The sequence below is a fragment of the Capra hircus genome, chromosome 11, assembly GCF_001704415.2.
Source record: "Capra hircus breed San Clemente chromosome 11, ASM170441v1, whole genome shotgun sequence".
NCBI lineage: Eukaryota > Metazoa > Chordata > Mammalia > Artiodactyla > Bovidae > Capra > Capra hircus.
This window is the reverse complement of record NC_030818.1, coordinates 47,521,843-47,536,175: the sequence shown is the minus strand read 5'-3', so window position 1 is coordinate 47,536,175 and position 14,333 is coordinate 47,521,843. Positions and strand designations below refer to the sequence as shown.

Below are 14,333 nucleotides of genomic sequence, written 5' to 3'. Positions count from 1 at the left end.
CCAGTCTCCACACGGCATACTCCCTGTGTGCATGTTTCCATTTCCATAAACTTCTGCTTTTTTTAAAAAATTTAACTGTGCTAGGTCTTAGCACGAGGAATCTTTGTTGTGGCATGCATGCAAGATCTTTACCTGTAGTGTATGAGATCTAGTTCCCTGACGAGGGATTGAACCCAGGCCCCTTGCATTGGGAGCGTGGAGTCTTAACCCCTAGATCACCAGGGAAGCCCTCATCTTGCTTCCTCTTGTACTCAATCATGTCCAAATCCTTACAAGTCCATGGACGGTAGCCTGCCACAATCCTCTGTCCATGGGATTCTCCAGGCAAGAATAGTGGAGTGCATTGCCATGTCCTCCTCCAGGGGATCTTCCCAACACAGGGATCAAACTCATGTCTCCTGCATTGGCAGGCAGATTCTTTATCATTGAGTCACCTGGGAAGCTTGAAGTCCCCATACATTTGTCATTTTTATAAGGATACCAGCCATATTGGATTAGTGGCCTGCCGTACTCCAGCATGACCTTGTTTTAACTTACCTAGTTACATCTGCAATGGCTATGGCTGAACAAGAAAGGAAATGGCAACCCGCTCCAGTATTCTTGCCTGGAGAATCCCAGGGACAGAGGCGCCTAATGGGCTGCCGTCTATGGTGTCGCACAGAGTCGGACACGACTGAAGTGACTTAGCAGCTACATCTGCAATGGCTATGGCTGAACAAGAAAGGTCACAATCAGAGGCTGAGGGTTAGGACTCTGACATGTGAGTTTTGGGGAGATGCAACTCAACTCATAACAGAGCCTGGTACAAGGTACCGTTTGGGGAAACACCCCTCTTCTCCCTTAATCTGCTTTGCCCATAGCCCAGAAGGACTCTCTAGAGGTTTCTCTGTCCTCTTCTGGCGCTCCCTAGAGGGAGAATTGTCCATTGGGTGGTTCAGGGCCTGCTCCTTTTGTTCATGTCCCCAGGTGGGTGGGGCTGGTGGGGCTGCCAAGGCCACACTTGTGGGCATGGCTTCCCTTTGCCTGTCCAGAGATCCTGCTCTCTCTGCCCACGTGGGAGTGACCTCATGCTCCAGCTGGAGCCTCATGTTCCAGCTCCTTGCTGTGTGGCTGTCCAGTGGGACATGTCGTTCCAGGGCTGGTCTACAGATCCGGACACATCATGTGTTCCTTATAGGGTTGCCTGAGTGGACAGCCTGGGGTCTGCTTTCAGGGTGAGAATCAGACCTAACCCCGCAGGATGTAACATGTAGATGGTCAAGATTTAACGAAACTAGAGGTGATCAGTGTTCAAGAACTCCATCAGGGAAAAGCCATCAAGAAGAAAGGACGTTTGGGGGACTTCCTTGGTGGTCCAGTGGCTAAGACTCCCAACGCAGGGGGCCTGGGTTCAATTCGTGCATGCTACAACTAAGCTGGTGAAGCCAAATAAACAAAAAGAAATATTAAAAAAAAAGAAAGAGAGGCAACACCAGGTCCATTTCTCTCTTAGTCTCTCTCCTTTACCTCCCCATCCCCTTCCTCCTTTAGGCAAAAAGAAGACTTTTTTTTTCTTAAAACAAAGTTCACTTTATTACATTAGTTGTACACACTGAAAGAATATGAAATGCAGACTTTGTCTAAATTCTCTTGCTGACTCTCTTGAAGACAATGTCGCCCTTCGTCATGGTCTGAAAGCCAGAAAAGAAATCATGAAATATTCATCTGATGTAGAATTATAAAGGATAGTTAAGCCCCCAGTATGCTAATACACGCAGCAACTCAGAGATGCCTCTGTTCTCAATAGGACCGGAGGAAGGATGGGCAATCTTTTCTAAAATCCCATGCCAAGTCTTTGTCGCTTCCTCACATGCAGAGCTGTCCTGCCTTTTACAGAATTCCTTTCTACGTCAATGACTTAGAGCAAGACCAGTTCAATCCAATTCAATTTCTCAACATTTCATTGAACACTTCTTGCTCTTGCTTATTCTCTAACTTGTGTCTGACTCTTTGCGACCCCATGGACTGTAGTCTGCCAGGCTCCTCTGTCCACAGGATCCTCCAGGCAAGAATACTGGCGTGGGTTGCCATTTCCTTCTCCACAGGTGCCTTATTGGCATTCATTGCAAGATGGTAAGAAATGTACAAAGCCCCTCCGTCTGTAATGAGAGTGGCTCCTCCTAGGGTTGTGCACTGTATCACCATGGATATCAGTCTCGTGAGACAGATCCAGTTCAGAGGAACCCTAGCCCTGCCATTTCCTGGCTGTATGCTGCCTCAGTTTCCACATTTAGGAAATTCAGCATTGGTGGCAAGATTCGAGAGAATGTGTGAAACTGCCTGGGGCACAAAGGATGCTCAGGGAGTAGTAGCAGAGACTGAGCCCAGGAAATCGTCGCTGCTCTTCACGTCTCCCCTGACCCCCGACTCCCCACCTCCCCACCCAGCCCCAAGTACTAGGACCCCCAAGCTGAGAGTGCAGACTTACACTGGTAACAGTGTCACCACTGAATTCAGTCACAGACTTGATGCCCTTGAAAGTCGTCACCAGTTTATTGTCACCTTCCAGCTGAACCACCGCCTGTAGGGGACAGAAGAAATAGCCTGTGAGGAGGGGTCCAGGAGGGAGTAACTCTCTCGCTAATGAGGTTGGCTCCCCGGCATGGGACTCTGCTTACAGCAACCAAACCCCCTTCCCTGGCTCTGAACAGAAGTGAGGTCATGTAAGAACTGAAGAAAACGGCAGGGCTTCTTTTGTCAGACTTTTCATTTGTGGGCTGTGATCCAGGAGTCAGCATAGGATGGCTAAGAGGTCTCAAATCAAACACTAAAATAAAATCAAGTAACAATTCTCCAAGTTAATGGAGGGAGGAAGCAGTAAGATTCAAAACACTGGCCGTTTGGGAGAACACCTGTCTTGGTTTTGTGTTACGTTATGTTATTCCTTCTAGCACCTTCATCTTTCCTCTTGTGGTCTCCTTTTCACACATCCAGGGAGAGGTAACGGAAACCCAGCAGGGAGCAGAAGATACTGGCCAAGGTGAAAATTTGCCTCCAAGATGGATAGCTGGAAAGGGCCATGACAGTTTGCCCCTTACTGTAGGCGGATAAGAGAGTTTCCCTTCTAAAATTTATCATAGGTTTCCTGACCTGTAATGTTTTATCTGGGGAAGCAGAAGTCAAGAGCCACTAGAAAAGGTTAAAAAAAAAAAAAGACCAATGGTTGTGCTGAGATAGATGCACAAAGTCTTCTGGGGTCGGGGATGCTGGGGGAGAGAAGTGAGGATCTCTTCTTGGTGGTATTGGTGATGCTAGTATTGGCATGTGGGGTTTGGGAGGGAGGAATAGAGACCCTTTGTGAGGGGCACCCCCTTGCCTGGATCTCCCTGCCACCGCCTGCCCACCACTCACACATCCTACCCCCAGCTTGAGTTGCATACCTTATCCACAGCCCAGTAGAGGTGATGCTAGCTTACCCACTATCTTTGCTCTGGGAAGTGACTGTGCCCATTTCACAGATGAGGTAATGAAGACCAGGAGTCACTGACCAACCTGCAAGGCTTGATCTGAAGGCCTGCCTGGGGCCTTGGTTCTCTGGTATAGCCAGCACCTCCTTCAGGAAGTCCCTCCCCATGACTACCAGCTCTAGGCTCGGCAAAGCCATTTCTTTAGGCTGAGGGATGAACTTAGGGCTCTATTAAGGTTTTGCACTGACTCCCACTTGCTTGTTTCTGGGCCTGGGAGAATCTGAATCTTAGACTCCTACTCCGGGCCTGGTTCCCCCATACCCTCCACATGGGAGAGCTCAAATTCTCCTCTAGTCAAAGCTATGGTTTTTCCCGTAGTCATGTATGGATATTAGAGTTGGACCATAAAGAAGGCTGAGTGCCAAAAAATTGATGCTTTTGAACTGTAGTGCTGGAGAAGACTCTTGAGAGTCCCTTGGAGTGCATAGAGATCAAACCAGTCCATCCTAAAGGAAATCAGTCCTGAATATTCATTGGAAGGACTGATGCTGAAGCTGAAGCTCCAATACTTTGGCCACCCGATGTGAAGAGCCAACTCTTGGGAAAAGACCTTGATGCTGGGAAAGACTGAAGGCAAGAGGAGAAGGGGGCTACAGAAGATGAGATGGTTGGATGGCATCACTGACTTCAAAGGACAAACTCAGGGAGATAGTGAAGGACAGGGGAGCCAGGTGTGCTGATGTCCATGGGGTCACAAAGAGTCAGACGTGACTGAGCAACTGAACAGCAATAACAGATTCTCAGGCCAGAATTCCTCCAGGAGGTCCCGGAAACTGACACCTTCCCTAAAAGCTTCTTTCTCAAGAGCTGGTTTATTTCTTTATTTTTAATTGGAGGATAATCGCTTTACAACATTGTGTTTTTTGCTTGTGTGTTCAGTCATTCAGTTGTGTCTGACTCTGCAACACCATAGACTGTAGCCTGCCAGGCTCCTCCGTCCATGGGACTTCCCAGACATGAATACTGGAGGGGGTTGCCATTTCTTCCTGACCCAGGGATCGAACCTGCGTCTCCTATGTCCCCTGCATTGCAGGTGGATTCTTTATCCACTGAACCATGTGGAGACAGTATTGTCTTGGTTTCTGCTTTCTCTCTGCCTTTCCACCCCAGCTGTGGGTTCAGAGGTAGAGTTTCAGCAGTAGGAATTGTGAGCTGGGAGCCTTGAGGGAGGAAGCCTGGGGCCAGGCTCCAGGAAAAGTTCTGGAAGCAGAGGGTGGCTGGAGGGGGCGCCTCCTACCTTGATCTTCTCCCCAGTCATGAACTCCATCTCACACTCCTCCCCCAAGGTGAACTCATTCTGGATGACTTTGGAGCCAGCGGTGATGGTGAACTTGAAGTGCTTCCCATTCTGCACGATTTCCGACACCCCCTTGACATCCTTCCCCTTCTGGATGATGTCATCGGGCATCCCTGGAGGGAAGCATTGAAGGTTTAGAGGTGGGTAGAAGTGGGAGTGGGGCATCCTGGTGGCTCAGTCGGTAGAGAATCTGCCTACAGTGCAGGAGACCCAGGTTGGATCCCGGGCTGGGAAGATCACCTGGAGAAGGAAATGGTTACCCACCCCAGTATTCTTGCCTGCAGAGTCCCATGGACAGAGGAGCCTGGTGGCCTACAGTCCATGAGGGTGGAACCACTAAACAGCAGAGGTGGGACCTGCAAGCCTGCGGTCACAAGAGAAACCCCGAGGTGAGAAGGGGGAGGAGAGATCCCTGAGGCCTTGGCACTTCCTGGAGCCCTGTGAGAAAACTGAGCTTCGACCTCTGAAAGGAAAGGTCAGTGGCCTGACTTGGCCTGACCTCAGGTGCCCACTATCTTGCCAGTTTGGTTTGATAAAAAAAGAAAAAAATCAGTTCTCTGCCCTGGAGAAGCTTTCCTCGTCTGAGCACCTGCTTCTTACTCGCTCTCCTTCCTCCGTCCTCCCTGTTTAAAGCTCAGAGACTTTGCTCTTTGAGAGTAAGTATTTTTTTCCTCCACACTCAGGGTGACCATCAGCTTGTCTCCCAAGCCAGGTCCCTCCTGAGAGTGAAAGGGAAGCTCTTAAAAATTATGCCAGGATGGGAGGGAGATTCAAGAGGAAAGGGATATACATGCACTTATGGCTGATTCATGCTGATGTATGACAGAAACCAACACTACATTGTAAAGCAATTATCCTCCAATAAAAAAAATTAATTAAAAAATTATTCAGGGACAAGAGGCATCACAGCGGGATCGTGCCTGGCAAGCCTATGCCCCCCATCCCTACCTCCACCTCTGCCATCAAGGCTTTTAAGGAAGATGGACCAGGAGTCCCTTCTCTGGGGCCAGAGTGTGGTGAATATCAGAGTGTCTGTGCTGTCATATGAACTGAGGCTCAGGGAAACCTGGTGCACTGACAGTGATGGGGAGGCTCCTGTTGCCAGGTGAGGGGTGCAGGGGCAAGAGTGTTGTGTTGTGTCCTGCAGGAGAAGATCCCAGCTCTCAGCCGCCCCAAAAGGCTTCTTATCTCTGCCTTTGCTATCTTTCCCACCGCCTCCTGCTCAGCGCTCTTCCTTGTCTCCCCACCCCATTTGCTTCCTCCCCCTGCAGCACAATCTCCTCCTCCAGCCCCCAGGGTTCACCTTCTCATCTCCCAAGACCCAAGGCTCACCTTCACTCCTACCAAGCCTTCCCCTGACACTCTCCCACAGCCGCCACATCCTCCTGTAAGTGACTCAGTGGGGTGGGTGGGTGACAGGGATTTAAAGAAGGGTCCCTGGGAACTAGTGCTGGCTTTATATGTCAACTCGGTTTGGGATTATGATCTGTGTGACCCCGGTTGGCATTAGTTGCTCTTTCAAGGCCTTCATTGCCTTGCCTGTAAAATGGGAAAAGTGATAGTGCCGAGCTCAGAGTTTTTGGTGAGGACTCAACCTGGTGGCTCATACAGTAAAGAATCGGCCTGCAACGCGGGAGACCTAGGTTCGATCCCTGGGTCCAGAAGATCCCCTGGAGAAAGGAATGGCAACCCACTCCAGTATTCTTGCCTGGAGAATTCCATGGACAGAGGAACCTGGCAGGCCACAGTCCACGGGGTTGAAAAGAGTTGGACACGACTGAATGAGAGGAAGCTAACAACAGGAAGTTGCCTGTCTGGGGCTTTAGCACGAGGTCTGGCGCTGAGTCAACACTCAGGACACATCAGGAGAGGCTATGTTGCATTCATTTCTTCTCTTTTTTCTTTCTCCAAATTGTGACCTTGGAAATGCGGCTCATTATTTGTCTTTGCGGTATCTGCTCAGCACAGCACTCTGCTTAGCGTAGCACTCTGCTCAGCGTAGCACTCTGCTCAGCTTAGCACTCTGCTCGGCGTGTGGTTGGCCTTGAATCAAAGTTAGTTAGAAGGATGGAGAAAGGAATGAGTGAGTGAATGAACACGGTCACTCAGTGAGGTGGCCGCGGAGGCGGCTTCAGTCTAGATCAGATCTTAGTTCAGTGCCATTCCCACTTTCCTAAGGCACAGTCTTGTCCAGGGAGGAATAGCCCAAGACTGCACAGGGAACCTGCAGAACATGATTCCAAATCTGCAGGAAGCTTGAACTGCTCCTCCTGTCTGACTTCAGGACCCTGACTGGCCGCCACCTGCAGGGCCAAGCCTTCATGGCCGTGATCCCCAGCCTTGGCCCAGCACTCACCCACTGCCTTCATGAAGGCCTCGTAGTTCTCCTGGGTCTGGACTTGGTATTTGCCGGAGAAGTTCATGGTGGCGGTGAGGCTCTCTTCACAGCTGATCCAAAAGCTCTTCTGGCAGGGCTGCCAGTGTGGGCCAGTGTGGGCTAATTTATAGGGGGCTCCTTCCTCTCCAAAAGTCGGTCACAAGTCATCAGCTGTCGTCTCCTTTATGGCCAGGGTCAAACATTAACTCTTGAGAGCAATGGTCAACGATAAAAAACAGGATGGGCCTGGCAGCAGATTGCTCCAATTCAGCAAACATTGGTGAGTGTCAATCAGGTGCAAAGCCCTACAGCCCTGCAGCCTTTAAGGTGCTACTTTCCTGTGAAGTGTGTGTGTGTGTGTGTGTGTGTGTGTGTGCGTGTGCATACATTCCTATTGTTGTTGTTTAGTCGCTCAGTTGTTTCCGACTCTTTGTGATCCCATGGACTGTAGCCCACCAGCTTCCTCTGTCCATGGGATTTCCCAGGTAAGAATACTGAAGTGGGTTGCCATCTCCTTCTCCAGGCAATCTTCCCAACCCAGGGATCGAACCCTGGTCTCCTGCATTGGCAGGCAGATTCTTTACCACTGAGCCACCAGAGAAGCCCATACATACCTATACACACAAACCTGTATGTGTGTGCATGTTCACATGTATGTATACACGTATACATGTGTGTGTGTGTGTGTGTGTGTTGGGGTCTAAATTTAGATGCTCCAAGAGAAATACCAAGGAATCCCTTCAGCCTCAAAATCTCACTTTAGTTACATAACCTTTCCATCTCTTCCCATCTTTAAAAAATTTTTTTAAATTAATTTATTAGAGGATAATTGCTTTATAATATTACGTTAGTTTACATACTGTACACTATGTTGCTGGACAACATCATGAATCAGCCGTAAGTACACATATATCCCCTCTTTCTTAAGCCCACCCCTCTAGGTCATCACAGAGCACTGAGCTGAGCTTCCTGTACTATACAGCAGCTTCCCATTCCCTGTCTATTTTGCACATGGTGGTGTATATATATGTCAACGCTACTCTCTCAGTTCATCCCCACTCTCCTTCCCCCACTATGTCCATAAAGTCTTCCCATCTTTATCTTCACACAAACTTTTTTACAAACCTGTCAGCAGCCCCTAGAGCTGCTTTGTATTCTGGGAATCCCTCCTTGATGCCCACAGGTGCACAGTCTCCTTTCGGAAGTGCAAAAGGATACCTTTAAATCAGACATGTGGAAACTGAGATGCATTTAATTAGCCAGAGATTAGTTAGGAGAAAGAAGAGGGTAGGACCTCCTGGATCAACTGAACCTATCGGGGTATCCATGCCTCCCTGTTGGCTTCCACGGGGCTCCCTCTGCCTCACTTTTCTTCTCCCCTTGGTCATCTTTTCTGTGAATCCTCTGGGCTCAGAGAGCACGTTGCAAATATCTATATTCTCATCCTACTGGGATTTTTTTCTCTAAGTCTTCTTTTCCACTGTACCTTTTCTTTGGTATTCCCAACACACAGGCACGTAGTCAACGGCCAGTGAATGATGAGTCAGCAAATAGAAATGGTCAGCAGACGATGAGGCCACCTTGTTTCTCGTTAAACAAACACAAGAGAGAGAGTAGTCAGGTTGGTCCGCCCTATCAAACTACTGAATCGTTGGGGCTGGGCAGCCAGGAGATTGGGGTGTGTGTGTGTGTGTGTGTGTGTGTGTGTGTGTGTGTGTGTGTCTAACAGATTTGCTCCTGGCTGAAAGCTTAGCATGGGCGGATGTGAATAGGGCTGGTACTGTGGACCCCAGGCCAGAGCCAGTGAAGGTCTTCCCAGCCCTGTCGGTCTCTCCCCCGTCTCTGCAGTCCTGGTCTGCCACTCCAGCTCGAGTCTGAGTGGATGGTGGGGGATGCCAGGCAGAGCTCTCTCTCTCTGCTGGATAGTTCTCTCCCCTGCTGGGGGATCCTATCCGGCCTTACTTGTAGCATAGTCACTAAGGTGCTCACTTTCTCATCTGCCAAACTGGCAGCCCTCCCCACCAGAACTCTGCATCCCAGAACTTGCTGGGCTGCTGGGCCATCTGCTCTGCAAGCCTAGAGGCCTCAGGTTCTGACTGAGCATGAGGTAGGGGACCCGTGAGTAGCTGAGGACTCACGACAGGGGACACCGGTGCCCCAGAACAAGACTAACAGGGTGTGTCAGCCTGTGGTAACGGTGCGTTCCCTTACCTCCAGCCCTCTCACAATACTTTCCCAGACTTCCAGAGTTCGGACCTGTTGATGAAGCAGAGCACCTTAGACGTCCACGTGCTCATGCCAGATCCTGGCTTTCCTGGCAGGTGCCCTAGCATACATCCTAGCCACGGGGAGATCATTACCTACCGAGCAGTGTGGGCAGGCGGTAGTGGCTGACGTGCCCGAGGATCTGGCACGAGCAAACCTTTTCCTTCAAGTGCAGAGGCCGGCTCTGCTCTTCCCTCCCTCTGACAGTGCCTGGGACACAATGTGCTTTCCAGGCCACAAGTCAGCACGGTCCCTGGAGAACGTTAAGCAGCAGACTTGTATGCTGAGAACTCAGAGCCATTTTTAGCCACCATGAATGCCCTGGCACTGGGATGGAAGTGGGGGAAATGGCTCAGAGAGGATGACGGCACAGCCTCCTCTTGCCTTGTTCTGAACTTTAATTGTGTGAGTCACTTAGCTGTGTCCAACCCTTTGCCACCCTATGGACTATAGCTTGCCAGGCTCCTCTGTTCATGGAATCCTCCAGGCAAAAATACTGGAGTGGGTTGCCATGCCTTCCTCAAGGGAATCCTCCCAACCTGACCCAGGGATTGAACCCAGGTCTCCTGCACTACAGGCAGATTCTTTACCATCTTAGCCACCGGGAAACCTTAGGTTCCTTTAAATATGTCTCATTGTACTGAGGGTCTCCACCAGGTGGGACGATGGTTTTTGAGGGGGGAGTGGGGGTGGGATATGTAAGGAAGTAAATGGAGAAGGGCATGGCAACCCAGTCCAGTATTCTTGCCTGGAGAATCCCATGGACAGAGGAGCCTGATGTCCTACAGTTCATGGGGTCTCAAAGAGTTGGATACGACTGAAGCAACTGAACACACACACACACAAAGAAGTAAAATCCATTATCTTAAGAACTGGAATCAGAATTTGTCTCAGAGAGGAAACTCTGTGTGTGTGTGTGTGTGTGTGTGTGTGTGTGTGTGTGTGTAAGAGAAAATGATCAGATAAGCTGTTTGGGAGAGAGAGCGAGGGAGCTGGGGAGGTGTTCAGTGAGGCTGAGATGATGAAGCAGGGCTGTGCTGATCAGGAGATGTAGAGAGAGACACTGGTTGCATCTTCTTTCTCTCTCCTAGATGGTTGGAGAGAGGAGAGAGCAGGGCAGCATGCAGAAAGGAGAGGGGCCAGCAAGAGGGTATGGGGTGACAGGTCACTAAGGCACCCCCAGGCACAGGGAGGTTTCTAGGAGGACTGACATTGAATCTGAAGCTGCTTATTGGCTGCCAAGTGAATCCCCATCCATCTTTCTTTAATTATCTCTCCAGCTACCTCCATGTTACAGTAAAGTATAATTCTTGCATCAGTAGATGTGCAAGAGGAAAATGATGAGGGGCTGAGCTTCACTTCTGGGTTGATATAATGGAGCTGAGACGGCACAGTGAAAACAAGAAATGCTGAGAACAGCATCTGGTACTGAAAACGGTACCAGGAAGACCAGTGGCCACGGGATGCAATCCCTCAGGGATCTCCCAAGATCTTAGGTTGGGTTTAGGAGAAATTCAAGCTAATTTTGTTCAAATCCCAGAGGACCATCCAATCTCTGCTGGCATCTGGGTTACATAGGCTATTGTTGTTTAGCTGCTCCGTCATACCTGACCCTCTTCAACCCCGGGGACTGTAGCCCACCAAACTCCTTTCTTCATGGGATTCTCCAGGCAAGAGTACTGGAGTGGATTGCCATTTCCTTCTCCCCGGGATCTTCCCAACTCAGGGATCAAACCCAAATCTCCTGCATTGGCAGGCAGCTTCTTTACCACCGAGCCATCAGGGAAGCGCATGTAGGCTAATGCCCACAGGCTGACAGCTGGCATGTGTCTGTCTAATGACTGTGCGGTGGTTGAGCCTTGCGCTAAATTCATTTATACCTGAGACCTCCTCCCACCTTAAAACCCTCCCTGCTCTATCGGGAGGACTACTGGCAGTGACCTGGACACACCACACTCTCGTATGCAGTCATGCCTGCCTAACACCCCTCCTTGGGCAAAAGGATACCTGACATAAATTCCACATCTGGACTCCCCCCTTAACCACGAAAGTCAAATGCCACACCCACAGCGCTGCTCAGTGGGCCCCAAGGTGGAGAGGGGGACAGAACATCATAAAATTTTCTTCATAGGGCAGGACAGTATCAGTCCCAGAGACTTCTCAGGAAGCCTGGATTGGCTACCTTTTCTGGTGTCTGAGGGAGAGCAGTGCCTAAGAGCCAACTCCCTGCAACCCTTCCACCTGCCCTGCGATTCCCTGCCTCCCCATCCAGGCAGCACTGAGTGTGACCGGCTCAGAAACTGGGCAAGGGGCTGGCCTAGCTGCTGCAGACCCTACAGCCCCCACGCAAAGGGACAGCCTGACAGAGGCATGTGGACTAAGACTGCAGATATGAACCAAGGACTTCTGCCCTCCCCCAGATGCAAGACAGGGAGCCTCTCAGGCCGCCCCTGATAGCCTGCTCTTGGCTAGACTCTGTGTGTGTGTGTGCGTGTCTTGAAGCCACAGAGATTAGTGGCCACTGCAAATTTTAACACTTGTAAATGGTTTTCCATAAAATTAAAAAGGGTAATGACATTTCTCGCCCATGAGCTAAGTAAACACAAAAGGAGATAAGTCCAATTGTGATGACAAAGTTCAAGTGGCTTCCAAGAAGAAAAAAAAAAATGACTCCTATTCCACAGGCTCAGCTTCTGATTTTTGTCCACTCAGAGACTGCAGCCCCCTTCGAGCCACACCAGACATTCTTTCTCCTTACTTTCCCTACTAGATGAGCAGTGTGGAGGCATGGGGGCAGGGACAGCCTCTTGATAGCCAGAATAAGACCGCCATTCATTTGAGGCCAAGCCCCTCTGCACTTGGATTTGACCCCAGGATGCCTGCAGCGCCAGTTTGCCCAATTTCCTGGGTGTTTTGGGAGATGCCACATGAGCCATACTTCTTTAGAGGCAGGGCTGCAGGAGGGGAAGGACTCGAGTTTGAGTCTAGCTCTCCTGGCTAACAGATGTGCGACCCTGAACAAAAGCACCGAGCTTCTCTGGGCCTCCACTTACTTATCTGTTGAATGATCCTGACAGTCTCTGCCTCCTGAAAACACTGTGTCAACCTGTGTCACCTTCAGGAATGTGAAGCTCCTATCAGAGGCAGGGGTCACAGCACTTTGCATCTGCTTCTGTTGGGTGTCCAGAGGTATCTCAGCTCAAGACCAACTTTTATGTTGATCTGACTTGAGGACAGGGCTTCCCAGGTGGTTCAGTGTTAAAGAATCCCTGCTGCCAATGCAGAAGACGATGAAAGTTCGATCCCTGGGTCTGGGAGATCCCCTGGAGGAGGACATGACAACCCACTCCAGTATTCTTCCCTGGAAAATCCCATAGACAGAGGAGCCTGGTGGGCTGGCTATAGTCCATGGGGTTGCAAAGAGTTGGATGTGACTGAGCATACACACACACGCAAAACTTGAGGACAAGCTTCCTTCCCATCTCCCTGGGCCAGTGGGTAATGTCTCTAGGTGCTCCAGGCTCAGCTCACTGCTTACTGCTCCAATGTTCAGTTCGTACGGAGGTCCTGGCATCAAGGGATTTTTCTTTCTTTTCTTGCAACCTCAGCTGTACGTCGGAAACACTGTTATGGTTCAAGCAGCAGGTTCACCGTGAGGAAAGACCTCGTATCAGCTTCGTCGGCCACGTCATCGCTCCTGCAAGTCTCTTCTTTCTGTCTCGTGCCTTTTCAGATCCTTCGGGTGGGATTTCAGGATGTACATCCTTCGACAAAAACGTTTAAAACACCTTTGTAAGCCTTACTGATCATATTCTATTCTGTCTCTTCAATCGCTGTAAACTCCTTAAAGAATCTCATCCTACAGCTTCCCTGGTGGTCCAGTGGTTAAGAATCCACCTTGCAATTCAGGGGACGCGGATTCCATCCCTGGATGGGAAACTAAGATCCCATATGCTGAGGAACTACTAAGCCCATGCACCACAAGTAGAGAGACCCCGTGCGCTGCAGTTACTGAAACCCACATGCTTTAGTGCTGGCATGACACAACTAGAGAGCCCACGAGCTGCAACTCCTGAGCCTGTGAGCCACAGCTAGAGAGTCTGTGCACCGCAATGCAAGATCCTACATGCCACAACCAAGACCTGATCCAGTCCAATAAATGACATGCAACATAAATAAATGTTAAAAAAAGAACGCCCTCCTATAGCAACTGTCCAGTACCTAGAATGGGAACCACTCAACACCCTTGGCCTTTTCGAGGTCTTGCCTGCTTGAAGAAGTCACTAGGGGAGCACAAAGAAACAAACAAACAAAAATTGTGGATGGTAGTTTGCCCTGTAAGAGAAATCACACTTACAGAGACTATGCTGAAAAATGTATTCAATAAAATTTCCTTTTCTACAGTAACGTTTTGGACTATCCCTATGATAAAAAGTGAGTGCTTCCTATGATTCACTTTGGGCCCACAGTGAGTTTACTGTGACACAGTAAAGCAGAAAATCTTGTGAATTACATGGGAGGCTGTAGCACTAACGTGAGGGCTGATGTAATCAAGGAAGAACTCGAAACTTATCTGCAAGGCTGGTTTGTAAAGCTCCTGTGCAGGCTGTAAAAGCTAATAGTGTTTGCGTGCCCTGTGTCCCTGTGTCCTTGTGTCCCTTGCCCTCTGAGTGTTGGAAGCTTCCAGTTGGCTTCAAAGTCAGTCAGCCTGGCACTTCAAAAAGAAAGCTCCCCTCAGGCAACCCTTGACCAACTGAACACCCCCGCCCTTCAGCCCTGCATTCTCTGTGTGGGCCGTGAATCAGCCTCCATTTAGAGTCAGAATGGTCACCCTGCTGACATTGCTCAAGGCTCAGCTCTACAGTCCCTCTGCCTGTAGCCCTCCTGG

At 49.9% G+C, this 14,333-nt stretch overlaps 1 protein-coding gene across 1 annotated transcript; it reads right to left on the bottom strand.

The window, feature by feature from the left end:
• On the bottom strand, positions 1,608-7,231 carry FABP1 (fatty acid binding protein 1). The gene is given in 4 exon segments (NM_001287558.1): positions 1,608-1,670; positions 2,468-2,560; positions 4,744-4,916; positions 7,160-7,231. Coding segments are annotated over 4 exon segments (384 nt in total). The 5' UTR covers positions 7,227-7,231; the 3' UTR covers positions 1,608-1,619.